General features: G+C 37.7%; 1 protein-coding gene across 2 annotated transcripts in view; it reads left to right on the plus strand.

The window, feature by feature from the left end:
* The first annotated feature begins 2,133 nt into the window (after positions 1-2,133).
* The window catches only part of LOC143665488 (E3 ubiquitin-protein ligase TRIM36), a 33,519-nt gene continuing 18,692 nt past the window's right edge, over positions 2,134-16,960 (plus strand). The window contains exons 1-3 of one of the 2 annotated variants that reach the window (XM_077138921.1): positions 2,134-2,443; positions 4,501-4,762; positions 13,304-13,629. In XM_077138921.1, the coding sequence (XP_076995036.1) occupies positions 2,417-2,443; positions 4,501-4,762; positions 13,304-13,629 (615 nt within the window). In that variant the 5' untranslated portion in view covers positions 2,134-2,416. The remainder of the gene's footprint in view (positions 2,444-4,500; positions 4,763-13,303; positions 13,630-16,960) is intronic. The other variant, XM_077138922.1, reaches the window with a different exon arrangement.

A 16,960-nucleotide genomic window follows, 5' to 3' on the forward strand; every position in this document is an offset into this window, starting at 1 on the left:
ATAGTATTCCATGGTATGGATGTGTCATTATGGTTGATAGATATTTAGGTTGTTACTACAAATAAGGTCTCAGTAAGGTCTTTTACACGTTTTAATGCACACATGCAAGTATTTCAGTAGAAAACTACCTAAAAGTGGAATTGCTTAATCAAAAGGTATAAGCATTTAAAATTTTTGATAGATTTTGCAATTTTTCCCTTCAAATAAACTGTACCAATTTACACCATCATAAAAAATGTTTGAAAGTACCCGATTCCTTACATTCTTGTCAAGGGTACATAATTTTTGAATTTTACCAATCAGGTCAAAAATGACATTGATGTATGAATTGCATAATGAAATAAACATAAAATTTGTATAGGCAACATTTGGGTAAATTTTTTCTTCTTTCTATTTCATTTAATGAAGACGTCTAATTTCTTTTACTAGTTGTTTTGGTTCAAGGTTCTATCCAGTGTTCTGATTTGAGATTTGTATTTAAAAAAAGAAATTGACTTACGCTTTTTAATGGTTGACCCTTCTAAAGTCAATATAAAAACATGGCGTAGGACATGATTTAGGTGACTAAAATGCAAAGACATTTGTTATTTTCCACATTTCCCTTAGCTTAGGATGCTCCATAACCTTAGGATGGAAGATCTCAGCTCCAGTACGCGGAGCCATGGAAGGCGGATCAGAACAGGCCAGTCATTTTGCCTGGCAAGGTTTGGTCCTCTCTTCATTTCGTCTCTGAATTGAATTAAGACAATTGCTACCGCCCCTTGTTAAATCTACACTGCTACTGTTACTCAGCAGTCGCATTGGAGAAGAGGCTACCACTGCAGACACCGTTGTGGGAAGGCTAAGGAACTTGCCACCGAGACATCTCCCAAATAGGAAACGAAAGTGGGAAGCATTTCAAAACCCGAAAGGGATGCCTCGGTACAGATCTGTGCTCTCTCCATCCAGCTGTTCAGTGCGCCTGTGCTGTTTGGAAAGTGGTTTGTTTGTAAAGACGGAATTATTTAGCCAGCCGGGAAGGCAGTGGCCTGATTATAATACGACTTCAAGCAATTCCAGGTTAAATTGTTTTAGGTTTGCCTTGAAAACAAAGAAGAAATGCACTTGAGGCATGGCAAGTGAAATTTACGAAGGACTAACCCCTCAACTGGCGAGTCAGTGCTCTAACGATTTGGACGGTGCTCACCGCGTGGGGCGTGGGTACCTGGGCAGCTTGGAACCCGTTGATCCCAATTTCCCCCTGGCCTCCATCCCGGGACGGGGAGGGGGGCGGTCACAGCGCAACTTCGGGGGAGCAAGGAGAGCGCTGCCCGCAGGTGAGAGGGCGGATGCCCGGGAAACCCTCGCCGCAGTCTCCTGAATTCAGTCCCTGGCCAGCCCCCAGGAACCCCTTGTTTCCGCGCCGCTTGGCAAGAACTGTTCGCGCGCGAAGGCACTGCACCCTGGCGTGAAAAAGGCACAGAAAGAATCCGAGTGCTCCGTGACTACTAAGGGACTGTGAAGTTCAGCCAACGAATCCGGCCCAGAAGGAAGGGAGAAGAACTGGGCGGGGACAGGGGCCCACGAGGGGAAAACCCTAGGCTGGGGCTGGGGGAGGAATTTCGCTCTTGTCGCCTCCAGAGCGCGCGGCTCTTCGGTGCTCAGTGCCACCGCCCTCAGCGCCCTGTCCCGAGCTAGGAAATGGGGTTTGTCTATGATTTCTTGGAACCGCGCCCTGTGAGAGCTCAAAGAAGAAAATGAAGAGCCAAGGGGCTGTGCGAGTGCAGTGGAGGAGGGCTGCAGTCTGCTGCGGCACTGCTGGACGGCTCCACCCCGGTCCCGCCCTGAACGCTGCCCTCGGCCTCCACCGCACCCCCCCCGCTCTCATTTCCGCCTCCCCGCGGCTTCCGAGTCAGTCTAGAGCAAGGGGCGGCGGCCGGGATGAGAGTCAAGGGGAGCGCGATGGGGTGGGGGGCGGCGGCGGAGAGAGCGAGAACGCACGGCGCACTCAACCCCGCACACCCCAGCCCCGCGGGCGCACTGCCGCAGCAGCCCCGCCTCCTTTGTGCGCTAGGCGCTGTTGCCCGGGCGACGGCCCCGCCCAGCCCCGCCCCGCCCCTCGCGGCGCCGGCGCCGGGTCTCCGCGCGGCTGCCAGCCCCGCCGCAGTCAGCAGGAGCCGCCGCCGCCGCCGGACGCGGCCGTGATTTCTAGGGCCGTCGCAGGGAGCAGAGCTCGGTTCTCTCGCGCCGGTGAATTCGCCGGCCCCGGCCTGCTCCTCGCCGCGTGGGTCCGCTGGCCAGGTTCAGCTGACCAGCTCGCCCTCCGGTTCCGAACTGAGGCTCCACGGCCGCCGCGGGGACCCTTCCACCAGACCCTGCCTGACCGCCTGTCTGCCTCTTGGGCCCCGCTGTTGATGACACCTGGCAGGAGGCTATCATGGAGGGGGATGGTTCGGACGCGCTGGTGAGCGGGGGGTGCAGGGCCACCGCCTCTCACCTCGATGGCGGCACACGGGAGCCCCCGGGTTTTTCTTCCCTCTACCCTGAGCGGACGGAGCCTGTCCTCGCCGAAGAGCGGGGGCGGGCGTGTGGTGGCCCCGCTTCCTCTTCGCCTTCCCCCGCCTCGGGGCGGGGTTCCGCAGCCAAGGGCGCCCCGTTTCTGCCCGTCCGAGTGCGGAGGACTCGGGGTCATCCGGAGCTGGAAGAGCTCGCCGCTCGCGTGCTGGGATTACCCACCTGAGCGCCTCGGGAGGTCCCGGCGTGGCCGGTCACTGGGTGCGGACTGTAGGGTTAATTCGCTTTAGGGAATCGGGAACCCGTCGCGGACCGGGGCCCAACCCCCCCGTGGTCCGGCCGCCCTTTGTCTGGACGGACAGCGGGGCCACCTCGAGCGCGCTCGGACCACCGCGGGCCGGGACCCCGCCGGGAGCGCAGAGGCTCCTGCCGGGCGTCGCCTGCTGGAGGGGGCGGGCCGGTGCTCCGGCAGCTGTTGGGGTGCAAGTGTTTGTGTTTGAAGGGATCTGCTTTGCAGTTGGGCAGAACTTGTTAGGATTATAGGAATAATCCTATGTATTTTGAAACGGTTTGAGGGAGCCACCACTTCACGTCTCTTTTAGATTGTTCCCCTCTCAGTGAATGATAAAACGAACACTGATTTTTCTTTTGGGCGAGAAGTGAAGGGTGTGAACCTAATTTGGGTATTCAGAACAGTGTTTTCCTTCGAACTAGGTGTCAAATCCGTTGCGAAATAAGTAAATAGATAGGAACGTTCTTTGGTGTGAATTGTGAGTCATGGCTGTTTTATTTCCAGATTTATTAAAATTGTACAAAATGGGGGCCCTTAGTAAATAATGAGTGATGCTGCCAGAGACCCTGTACTGAAAGAACCATTGACAGTGATAAGTAGGCTGTAATGGTGCTAAAATTGTCAGGAATTGTTAAGGTACATTGTGTCAGTTTAGGGGGAATGGAATAACACACATTTCATCTCATTAAAATAAGCCAGTTAATTCAATTAAACATTTTCTGTTTATTTCCAGTAGTTGGAATGATTGTATTGGGCTGTAAGTACTTTAAAGCTGAACTACCATTAAAATTTTGGTGATGGGGTGGGCCACGGTGGCTTAGCAGGCCAGAATGCTTGCCTGCCATGCCAGAGGACCGGGGTTCGATTCCCGGTGCCCGCCCATGTAAAAATAAATAAATAAAAATAAATAAATAAATAAATAAAAAATTTTGGTGATGATGGATATAAACTTGTAGTGCCCAAAGTTGTTATACATGAGAAAAAAAATACATGGGGAAAGGATGGGAAAACTGGTATGAGGCCATCAAACCTTTTTAGTTGTGATGAGTTTAAAATGATTGCCTGTAATATTGAGAGCACTTTTAATGACAGCCTTTAATCCTCTTTACCCCTTTAAAAGTGCTTTTAAGATAACTGCTTTCCTATGCAACATGAGAACCTCAAGCATTTTAGCTATATTACCGTTGCAGCCTATGAAAACTGGTTACATTTAATGTAGAAAATTGCTGATAATTCATTTAAAATAGATTTCAACTAGGGCTTCATGAACACACTGGCTAACCCAGTTTCTATTAGCTTTTGATATTTGCCAGGCACAGAGAAAATGTGCTATATAGGAATATGGCTTTATTCTTAGTGCTGTATCCTAAAGCTTTATTGATGTAATCTGCTTCCAGTATTTCAGTGAAGTCCTAACTTAGTTAAGTAATGGTTATATGAGTGATTTTATAGTTGTTGATAGAACATTATGGTCCATAATAATTTATTTTTATACTTTCTTTTTTATTACCTAATGTCTTTTTAGCTCTAGGTTAAAGGTGTTGAGGTGATTGCTGCTATAGAATTTCATAGTAGAAAAGAAATTTAAAATAAAAAAACCTATTTCTTAATTCTTTTGGGGAAGGTAAACATGTGTACTTATACAAAAAGCATATTCATGTTAATTTATTTACCTGCTAAGACCCTCTGACTTTGTTTCTTTTTCTCAATTTAAGGTTACCATTAAGAATATTGAACGAGAGCTCATTTGCCCAGCATGCAAGGAGCTGTTTACCCACCCATTGATTCTCCCTTGTCAACACAGTATCTGTCATAAATGTGTAAAAGAACTCTTATTGACTCTTGATGATTCATTCAATGATGTGGGATCAGACAACTCCAGTCAAAGCAGTCCTCGCCTTCGTTTCCCCTCCCCCAGCATGGATAAAATTGACAGAATCAACAGACCAGGTAAAAGAACTTCGGGGAGAGGCAGGGGTGGGTGAGAAGTTTACATATATGTTCAGTGTTAACTGTGGAAGGAAAGTTTTTGTCATTTTTAGGGTTAATTTTTCTAGGTAAATAAATTATAAACTGTAGTTATTAAGGCTCCCCCCCATGTCAAAATGAACTCTTTTGATACGCATTTAAAGCAACTATAGAATATTGAATGTCAATGTTGTATTAAACCAGTTAACTGTGTATTTTGCAGGGTGTTCTGATCCTATGATGTCCTTGATAAGAGGACTAAAATAATGGACTAGTAAAATACTTAACTAGATATGGGATATATGGTGATATATGGTGATATGTAAATAAGTACTGTGGATTTAAGGGATGGAATTACATAATGGGTAGTTCTGTAAGACCTTTTGGAAGAGTTATTTGGTATCACTTTATTCCACCTGATGGCTTTTATTTTTGTCAGTTTTTTTTTCACTTTTTTAAAAGCAATTTTATTGATATATATTCACATACCATATAATCATCTAAATTTTACAATCACTGGTTCACAGTATCATCATATAGCTGTGCATTTGTCATCACAGTAGATTTTTGAACATTTTCATTGCTCCAAAAAAATAAGAATAAAAGTAAATTATATAAAGGTAAAAAACAGCCAAAATAGCTCATATCCCCTCCCCCTATTATTCACTTATTTATTAATTGTTTTTGATTTTTAAAATAAGGACTTTTTTGTTTGTTTGTTTTGCATGGGCAGGCATCGGGAATCGAACCTGGGTCTCTGACATGGCAGGCGAGAATTCTGCCCTAAAATAAGGATTTTGAACATCAGTGAAGTTAAATATTAGTAGAATTCTGTTGTATAGATATAGATCTAATTAGATATGTAGTACTTATACCTTTATTTATAGCCAATGTTTAAATTGTTTCCTTTGGGATGGTTTTACTTTCTTTCTTCTGGACAGCCATTGCAGGTTTAATGTAGGTAAAAATTAATTTGAAATCACTGAAAGCACAGAAATTATGGGCCAAAACTTAGAACAGAAATCAGAGATTGAGACACAGAGGTGAGGATGCAAAGGGAGGAAAGGTTTGGGTAGAAATACCACAGTTCATCATGTTTAGGCACATCTTTAGTGAGGAGGGGAGTATTTCTGTTGCCCTAAGACTTAAGTCCAATTTGGGCTTTTAAATTTAATCTGTGTACTCTGTTTCTTCGTCTTGATAGGAGTAACTTTTTAATCTTGTAAACCAACTTATCAGAAAATTTCCTCTTCTCTCTTAAGTTGCATTTTAGAAAATGCCATCTTTTTCATACCACCCTGCGATGTGGAGTCTCCTTTGGCAGTATTTATACCTGGGTGCTCCAGGAGAGAGTGGATAGAGTAGATTTATTCTAAGTGTGGTATTATGCTTTTCCAAAAAATATGTCTTTTTCCTTAAATGGTAACCACTAATTGCCTGGAAGATATTTTGTACATGAAAAAAACTGAATGTAATACAGAACAGTGAGCATTAGGCAAGCTCTGGGAGTGCAGGGATTGTGAGGACAGAGAGGGTTATGCTCGTTGTGAAGTCATCACTTTTATGTTTCCTTCCGTGCTAGGGATCTGGCATGCTGAGGAGGGGAAGAAAGATGGCAATGGCTTGAAATCATCCTACCAGATAAACCTTGATATTCTGTGGTAGCTCTTCATTGGCAAATTGGGGATGCTTGCTTGCTTGATAGAGGACAGTTCACCTTCTGTATATTAATATTCAGTGTAGACAGTTAAATGGAAGTTTAGTTATGAGCTAGTATTTCTGCTTAGACTTGTAAGGTTTGGTCAGTTTTTACATGTGATTTGTATGAAGTACTAGATGAAATGTGTTTTCAGGAACTCAACTAGCACAGTACTCTAGATACATAAAATATTTGTTGGATGATGTTGAGTGACAAACTTCTGCTACAGGAATTGTTCAGAGACCCTGCCATAATGGCTTCTAATCAGTCATTGGCATGTTTCTTTTTTTTTTTTTTTCAGAACAAGAGGTCTGTTCTACTATACTTTATAGTATCTAGATCAGAAATAGAATTACTAAAGTATTCCTGAATGTTGTATTTTAAGACGACCCCTATTAAGTTGGATTATGTACCAAGGGGGCTGAGTTAGAATGGTGAAAAGCTTGAAAACTTTTATGTGCAGAGCAACTACAGCTGATAAGAATGTTGGATCTGGAGAGGGGATGCCTGGAGAATGTGATGGCCATCTTGTGGAAGAGCTGTAGTGCCCTGGGTTTCTTCACAGTAAGGTTCAAATCAGTGAGTAGGTGGAAAAAGAAGGCAGATTTCAGTTTAGCACAAGAGGAAAAAACTAGCTAAGGTGGTTCAGAAATGAAATGGGCTATGTTGTTATGTCAGATCCCTGACTCTAGAAGTGCCTTAATGTAGTAGGTGCCAGGCATAATTAATCCAGGGCCCTTTTTTATTTTAGTTCTTTGCTATAGACACAATAATATTTCATTTTTCCATGAACTCAACTTCTCTACGAGAACCAGCAGCCCTAGTGTCAACAGCCAGTGGCCTTTTGGCCTCCCGTTGAAGACAGTGGGGCCTGGCTGGGGACCGTGGGAGACTAGAAAATGGATGCCTTGTTTGAAGGGGTCAGTAGCCACTTGGCACCAGTGAATTGTTATCATATGGGGTTGGTGGGGCTGTGTTGTCAGATTTACTATTTTTTCATGAAAATGATTTTTCTGTGAAATCACCGTTTTGAATGTTGGCACTTAATTCAAATTTTAAAACACCATTCTGGGTCAGTATAGTACAGGAGAACCAAAACTCATCTTTGATTGTGATCCGTCCAACTTTTTGGCTATTAGCATTTATAGTCTTTGATTTTATGAATAATCAATAATGTAGTCTTTGTTTTAAACAATGGATGGGTTTTGCAAATATTGTAGGGGGCATACTTTGCAAAATGCCTTTTGCAGATATTTTAGGGGGAATACTGCTTTGGTCATAGGTCAGACCAGTTGATCCAATACCTGCTAAATCTTCTCCAGCACTGATTGTTTGCCTTATTGAGTGCCATTTGTATTCATTCAGCTAACAAATTGAGCACCCACTAAGTTCTGAAGAATAATGACTAAGATAGACCTAGCCCTTCTTTTTAAAAGAAGCATATAGCCTAGCATTGTGTAAAACTTCATAAGAGATGCAGTGTTTAGGATACGTAGTCCCTAATCAAGCAGAACACATACAGAGCAAGTTAAGAAATACCGATAGAACCACCCAGAGGGTGTTGAGAATGTTACAAGTAGAATAATCTTTACTGGAGGTTCTTATCAAATGAATGCAAATTTTAGGATTGTGCTCCTTCACACCATTACCAGTTTGAAACTAGTAGAAGCTGTTGTATTACAAATATAACATTACTTACCCTTCATTGATTGGGCACTTGCCTATATTGTTCCTTGGGTAGATTCAAAGACAGATCCATTGGTAAGTAATGTTCCTGTTTTCTGACAGTTTTCTCTTTTTCATTGGTTAAGACATAGTTGAGAAGACTATATCTTCTCAAACCCTGTTCTAAGAAATTGTGTGGGAGGATTAGAACTCTAAAAATTAGTTTAGCCATTGATTTAATAAAGGGATTCATTAAACCTAGACTGTCCAGTATGGTAGTCACTAGTCATATATGGCTATTGAATGCTTGAAATATGGCTAGCCTGAATTGAGATGTGCTGCAAATGTAAAATATACACTGAATTTTGAAGGCTTAGAATGAAAAAAAAGAAACAATGGAAAATATCTCTTCTGTAATTTTTATATTGGTCATATTTTGGAATAACATTTTGAATATATTGGGTTAAATAACATGTTTTTTAAAGTTAATTTCACTTGTTCTTTTTACTTCTTCAATGTGGCTGTGAAAATTTTGAATTACAAATGTGACTTGCACTATTGGATGACATTGCACTGGACATTTGATATTTTTAAAATAAAAGCTTCCTTGAAAGGAGAGTTAAGGTTTGCGTGTAACACAGTTGCACATTAAATTATATAAAAATAAAAGCCATGTTACTGTATACTTTTGATCATACTATGCAGACTTTTCCTATTTAGTATTTCAGCTTTAGCCATGTTTATTACTGAATACTTTTGATCATATATATGGAAGCTTTTCCTATTTCATATTTCAGCTTTAGTCATTTTTATTTTCAGTGTTGACTTAGATCAGTAAAAAGTTAAAAGATGATTTTACTTTGTATTTCCAACAGTTACCCAAAATGTGATTGTTTAAAAAATGAAATCTGTAGGACAAAAGTGTACGTCTCTTAAGAGCTGCACTGATTAGTTCTGAGCTCTAATAATATAGCTTGATGGCTGCTTTATGTTGGTGGCTTTATAAAAATCACGTGTACTGGGAAAAACAGTTTTTACTGCTAATTCAATAATTGTATTATATGCGTGCAAGACAATTACAGCTTTATCTTTTGTTAACAAGTTGTGAATCTTCTCTTTGAAATTAAATTCTAAATCCAGCTTTCTGTTCATTGTTTACAGCACCACAACGGAGATCTTTGGGGTGGAGAGGTAGAAAATGCTTTATTGCTTGTGTGGCCGCAGGCAGTATAGTATTAGATTTATATAATCTTAATTAGATAAGGTTCTTAAACATCAGTGGTCAAGTATTCAAAATTATGTAAAAAGTGAATAATTGGGTTGAATTTAAAGGTCAACGGGAATAAATTTCTGAGTGAGTTCTGCGTTTTTCAGGGGAGCACTGATTATTAGTGCTTGCATTTTGTCAGTATACATGACAAGATATTTTTGAAGAAAATGACAGACACACCCCTTAACAATATATATATGTTTTTTGGTATAGAATGCCTTAAAGTTCCTTTACGTTGAATTAGAGGAACAAAGCTCAAGTTAGCAGGCATATCACTCCCTTGGAGAGGTTAAGTGAGCCAGTAATTTGTACTATATTTAATATTTTGATTAAAGGTGTTTATTTTTGTTGTAAATAACACTCTGCTTGTTTTTTGATATTGGTGTCTTTTCTTTATGTTTCGAAGTATTTGAGATCAGAGTTTTAAAATTGAGGTCTTACCCAGTTGTGGGTAAATGATGTATATTGCTTTGTAAGGTATTCAGAAGTGCTTGATATTGTGTGAAAGATGGGCTATCTTATTTTTAAAACGTTTTAATCCAGTTGACCTTTAAACTGAAATTGGCTTTTTTTTGGGTGGAATGCTGGTGATACCCAATATTTTATTGGAGAATAATAAATGCCCGAAATATATTATCCCTTTTCTTTCTTCCTCGTCTTCCTCTGTAGCCCTCTATTTTAAAGTCTTATAGCTACTTCTGTGAGGCACATGTAATCCTTTCTCTTACATGCTTTAAGGAGTTCCTAAGAATTTTTAAAATGTTTAAATTTCGTAGTTAGGAGGAGCAGTAGGAGCAGTTTTCTTATAAAAAGTTGCTGATTACCCATTTTGGATTTAGATGGTAGCTTAGAAAAAAATTCTTACGTGGTGAAAAATGGCTAGTCATACTTAGATACTCAAAAGATCAATGTAACATATGGGCGTCAGGTGGTCAAAATGTACTAAAAAACATTAAGGTGGCATCACTAGACATCATTTCATTGTCAATCACCAAGAAACCCAATGTGAATGTCCAGTGTGGGGAAAGTTAGTTCAGTAACCTACCAGGTGTTAACAGTGGGAAAGTTGTTTTGCAGCCAGAATATGGGAGAAGATGCAACTGGAAGAGGGTTTGGAACTTGTTAGGAATTGACTCCCTTCCCTTTGTTTTTAAGTACCTTTTTTCTCTTTGATATTTTAATGGTAAAACCTATGACTGAAAGCCAACTTGTTTGTGGGATTTTACTATAAGCTGATTTAAAACTTTTTAGAATTTGCATTTTAAATTGTGTCAAACTGTGCTTCCTTTTTAAATTTGTCTTTGAAGTAATGATTTATGGGAACAATAACTGATCTGCACAGTGACAGTATTAAAATAATTTGCAAATATTATTGGCTGTACAAAGTGAGTGTGACATAAAGAATTTGCATTGCTTGACCTACATTACTTATCTTTCCAAATCATCATTGCTTTTCTTTTTCATTATACCATGCTATAGAGCAGCACTACCCAGTAGAACTTTCTATGACAGTGGACGTATTCAACTCTCTGATGTCCAATATAGTAGCACATTTGACTCTTGAGAGTTTGGAATGTGGCTAGTACAGAAAAGGAACTGATTTAAACATTTTATTTAATATGTATGTATTTATTTTTATTACATGGGCAGGCACTCTGCCACTGAACCATCGTGGCCCACCCTTTATTTAATTTTAATTAAATTTAAATAGCCATATTTGGCTAATGGCTACCATATTAAATAGTATAGAAATAGAGAATAAAAAGTTGACTCTGTATATTTTATTAGTTTCACTGTCTTGACTTTTTTCATTAGATTTACTTTCCAAAGTATCCTTAGGTCTGTCCTATTTTCTTTATTGCCCTGAACATCTATTTGGTAGTTTTTAAAAGGCATGAAATAATATATATGTTCTTTAGCATTTATTCAAAAATTCTGAGTTCTATTTAAGAAGTAACCAAGATTTGAATGTTACATGAAAAATTTGAGTAAGTTATATGAAAAAGCATTCATGTGTGTTGATTCAGTATTTTGTCTAGTTAATTTCAGTGTGATGCTTTACACCTATTTTTATTTATTATTAAAGTAAGTTAAATGAGGTTTATAGAAAAGGGATGAAATATCTTTTCTGAAATTTCTAAACAAAGACCAAAATCTGGGTGTCACCAGTGTACATGTTAAAGCATGATTTCATTGTCATAATTTTTATTTTGTTTTATCCCACTACTTAATTGACCATATTCTCCAATTCTTAAAACCAATAATAACCTATTTTAAAAATATATTGACTGTTGATATTACTCATTTTTGTTTCCGTTATAGTTCATGTGTGGAAGCATGCAATTAAATGTGAATTTCCATTTGTTTAAACTTGACCACTGCACCCAATCATTTCCAGAATTGTTTGGCTTTTTTTTTTCACTAAATGAAATTTTCATTGGCATGTGTTTTAAAATTAGCTTTGCTGCTTGTTTCGTTATATGCCTGCCTGCTGTGGTGTGGGACATCTTGGACTGTGTTGCATGTTTTTAGAATTATTACAAGAGTATATTTTAGGTAGGATTTTCTAATTTTTATGGGGCTTCTTTTCTGGTATGCTTTAAAATTTTAAAATGTCAAGGTTAAAGATATCTTTAAATGGAGATATAAAAAATATTTTGCATGTTTGTTTCTTCAGTAGCTTTTGAAACACCGACCCTTAGTGTGCTGTAAAGTCACATTAATGGGGAGTAATGTGGGCTGATTACTAAATTTTATTTGTAGTAGTAAATCTTATAAGACATTCTTTTAAGTGGTGATAGAAATGTGCAAAGGCAAAATTTTAAGTAGCTATTTAAAGACCTCTTGTGGATAAGTTATACTGAGTTGGACCATTCATCTCTGGTCCTGGGTACATGGTAATATGAAAGAAGGTTGTAAATTAAGAAGTTGTGTAGTTATATTTAGGGAAAGTTATTTTATGGGCAATTGAAACTATAAAACCATATACTCCAAGAAGAGATTTGTAAATGAGAAGAGGGGATATGGCATGCATGCCTGAGTTTTTTGATTTGTTAAAATCCTGCTGATAATATTGAACAGAAGTGTGATGTTAAGGGTCATTTCTTGTATTATCTATATGTATTTAAATTCTTTGTAACACTTGATAACTTTTGGCTTACTGGATTAAGTAATATTAATGGTTCTTTTTTTCAGGTCATAAGAAGATACCAAATGGTTGGTCCCTCTTAAAGTCACTAAAATCTAGGTCTATGAATGAGTTTTTCACTCTTCTGTAGATTAAACTCTAATGATTATTTTGCCTACTCTATTTCCCTTGGTAAAACAATACTACAGTGGGAAACCCTTTGTTTCAGTGGTTCTTAACAATTTTACAGTTATATATCCTTTGGAGAATCTGATAAAAGCCATGGATTGTTTAGGCAGAAAAACATGCATATATATATATATATGTAAATGAAAAATTTTACGTACAATTTCATATGGTTCATAGATCTCCCTGGAGCCTATCCTTGGCACCCAGGTTAAGAACCCCACTCTTTTCTACATGAACTAATTTCCAGTCAGTCAGTTAAGGCTGTGTTCATTTAAATGGCAGCCAAGTGTCCTTTGGAAAGTGGTTTGTAAGAATAAACATAAATGTTAACTTTATAATTGAAAAGATCCTGACCCTGTGTAGTATTGTTCAATCTATGTTTGATTTAATATGGTTTTTATATGGGATGTACTCTAGAATATTTTTCTTTTCTCCTTGATTTAATACAAATTGGTTCAAATAGAACCACTTTCAGAATTTTGTTTTTGGAATATACTTGTGTGTGTGTATATATCTTTCTAGACTGCAATTCTTTTTTTTTTCTTCATTCTGTTTATTTTCATACTAATGTAACTAAACAAGGACTTATTAATTACGCAGGCTGGAAGCGCAATTCATTGACCCCTAGGACAACTACTTTTCCTTGCCCTGGCTGTGAGCATGATGTGGATCTTGGAGAACGAGGAATCAATGGTCTGTTTCGAAATTTCACCTTGGAAACTATTGTGGAAAGATATCGTCAGGCAGCTAGGGCAGCTACAGCCATTATGTGTGACCTTTGTAAACCACCTCCCCAAGAATCCACAAAAAGTTGCATGGACTGTAGTGCAAGCTACTGCAATGAATGTTTCAAGATTTATCATCCTTGGGGTACTGTAAAAGCTCAGCATGAGTATGTGGGCCCAACCACTAATTTTAGACCCAAGGTAAGTGCAATTTGTATTAAGTTAGAATGTTAAACTTAATATTAAAAAAATAAATTAACAAGTCTGTATAACTTGACAGTAAGAAAGGAAATAACTTTAAAAACAGGTTCAGAAAGTTAAGGTCAAATAGTTGTAGTTATTTGGTTTTGGGCTTAAGATCCCCACAGCTTAGAAGGCGATTTTATGGTATCACTCTGTTATAGTACGTACAATACTAATGCTAAATGAATGTCCATAATAATAACAGTAATGGAGGGAAGGTTGTTATTTCAGGTATTATTGTTAAGATTGATATAGCTAATGTTAAAAGACTTGGTGATAAACTCATAGTTATCCAAAAGATTTGAAACCCGTTTTTCCACATTTTTACTTACTAAAAATTGTTCTATGAATAAATAAGAGCATGTCCAATCTAATATTCTCAACTACTTTAATACCTGAGGTGGGATTAACATTTCTTAAATACCCTTGGTAATTTATTTAATAATGTCTGCAAAGAACTTTGTATTTTTGTTTGCCCTATGTGACCGAAAGGCAGGAGGATTTTTGGATATTTTCACTTGTACTTCTCTCTGACTTATATAGATATACAAAGTTGTAATCAATATTTTTAACGTCCTTATTCCTCATAACTTTTAGTAACTTGTGTGAGTACAAAAATCTTTTTCCATTTTTAAGTACAAAGCATTTAGTTTGTAATCAAAAGCAAAAAAAAAAAAACCAAAAATTATCTTGAAACTATGAACTGATTCGTTCTTACACCATTTAAAATAGTATAGGATAGTTAGAGTAAAACAAAAAACGACCTATACTTCCACATTTTAAATTTTAAAGTTTATTTTCCTTTAACTATGTCAATGTGGAAATAGATTTATCAAGTAGTTTTTAGTCCTCTGTTATGGTCATTTCATTTTGAATGATTTTAAAGACTATAGATATTTTTACAAATTGACTTCAACTTGGTATTTTAATGTTTCCTTTAAAAGATTAATTAAATTGATCATTACTGTTCCATTGTGAAATAACCTATGATTATTAATTGAATTATATTGGATTTGGGTTTTTGTGAGTTAAGAATTTTTTTTAAATTTTATTTTAGTAACATATATAATCTAAAATTTCCCCCTTTGACCTCATTCACATAGATAATTCAGTGGTGTTAATTAAATTTACCAGGTTGTGCTACCATTGCCATCATTCGATTGAAGACTTTTCCGTCAACCTACAAAGAAATTCTTTACCAATCAAGCTTTAATTCCGCATTTTCTATCGACTTCCCAGCTCCTGATGACCTTTACTCTAGTTTCTGACTCTATGAATTTGCTTGTTCTGATTATTTCTTACCACTGAGATCACCATATACTATTTATCCTTTTGTGTGTGGCTTATTTCACTCAACATGATGTAGCGTTCATCTGTGTTGTTGCATGTATCAGGTCTTCCTTCCTTTTTCGTGGCTCTGTAATATTCCATTGCAGGTATATCCACATTTTATTTTTCCATTCACTTGCATCCGTCTTTGTGAAGAATACTGCTATGAACATTGGTGTGCAGATATCTGTTTGAGTCCCTGCTTGCGATTCTTTTAAGTGTATGCCTAGAAGTGGAATTGCTCGGTCATATGGTAATTCCATATTTAACTTTCTGAGTAACCACCAAACTCCATTTTGCACAGCAGTTGTACCATTTTATATTCCTACCAACAATGAATGAGTGTTCTGTTTCTCCACATCCCCTTCAAGACTTGAAATTTTCCATTTTTAAATAATAGCAGCCATTCTATGGATGTGATTCACTGTGGTTTTGATTTACATTTCTCTAATGGCTAATGATGTTGCACATCTTTTCATGTGCTTTTTGGCCATTTGTACATCTTTGGAGAAATGTCTAAGTACGTGACCCATTTTTTAATTGGGTTGTTGAGTTGTTGATCTTTTCTGTTGTTGAGTTGTAGGATCTTTTTTTTTTTAATTTTCTTTATTGTATAGTATAACATATATACAAAGCAAAAAAATAAAGAAGCAATAGTTTTCAAAGCACTCTTCAAAAAGTGGTTACAGGATAGACCCCAGTTTGTCAGGGGCTACCATACTATCCTCTTATGTTTTTCCTTCTAGCTACTCCAGAATATAGAAGGCTAGAAGGCTCAAATACTTTTTTATCTTCACAATCAACTTTTTTCCTTTTTTTTGTGAGCAATAACATATATACAAAAAATCTATAAATTTCCAAGCACAGCACCACAATTAGTTATAGAACATATTTCAGACTTTGGCATGGGTTACAATTTCACAATTTTAGGTTTTTACTTCTAGCTGCTCTAAAATACTGGAAGCTAAAAGAGAGATCAATTTAATGATTCAGCATTCATATTCATTTGTTAAGTCCTGTCTTCTATGTATAATTCCATCATCACCTTTGATCTTTCCATACCTCTCATTGGAGTTGTAGGATCTTTTTATAAATTCTGGATAACAAACTCTTATCAGATATATGGCTTTTTTTTGTAATCAAAATTTTTTTGTAATCAAAAAAATTTTTAAATATTTTCTCCCATTCTGTATTTTGTTTTCATGATGTCTTTTTGCTTTCATGATGAAGTCTTTTGAGGAACAAAAGTTTGAAATTTTGATGAGGACTTACTCATTTTTTCTTTTGTTGCTTGTCTTTATTGCCTAACACAAGGCCCTGAAGATGACTCCTTATGTTTTCTTCTAGGAATTTATAGTCCTGGGTTCTTATATGTGGGCTTTGATCAATTTTGAAGTGATTTTTGTATATGGTGTGAGGGTAGGGGTCCCCTTTCATTGTTTTACATTATGGATATCCAGTTTCCCCAGCACCATTTGTTGAAGAGACTGTTCTTTTTTGATTGAGGATACTTGGTAACCTTGTCAAAAATCTCTTGGCCATAAATGTAAGAGTCTGTTTCAGAAATCTCAGATTCCGTTGATCTATATGTCTGTCCTTGTGCCAGTACCATGCTGTTTTGACCAGTGTAGCTTTGTAATAAGTTTTTAAAATCAGGAAGTTTGAATCCTCCAATTATATTCTTTTTTAGATGGTTTTGGCTATTTATGACACCCTACCCTTTCAAATAAATGTTATGATTGGCTTTTTTCCATTTTAAGACTGTTAGAATTTTTATTGGGATTGCTTTGAATCTGTAAAGCAGTTTGGGTAGAATTGACATTTTAACAATATTTAGTCTTCTAATCCGTGAGTATGGATTGTTATCCATTTGTTTAGGTTTTCTTTCATTTCTTTTAGCAGTATTTTGTAGTTGTCCATGTGTAAGTCCTTTACATCCTTGGTTAAATTTATTTTTAGG

Source organism: Tamandua tetradactyla, chromosome 21 (genome assembly GCF_023851605.1).
Source record: "Tamandua tetradactyla isolate mTamTet1 chromosome 21, mTamTet1.pri, whole genome shotgun sequence".
In the NCBI taxonomy this organism is placed as follows: Eukaryota; Metazoa; Chordata; class Mammalia; order Pilosa; family Myrmecophagidae; genus Tamandua; species Tamandua tetradactyla.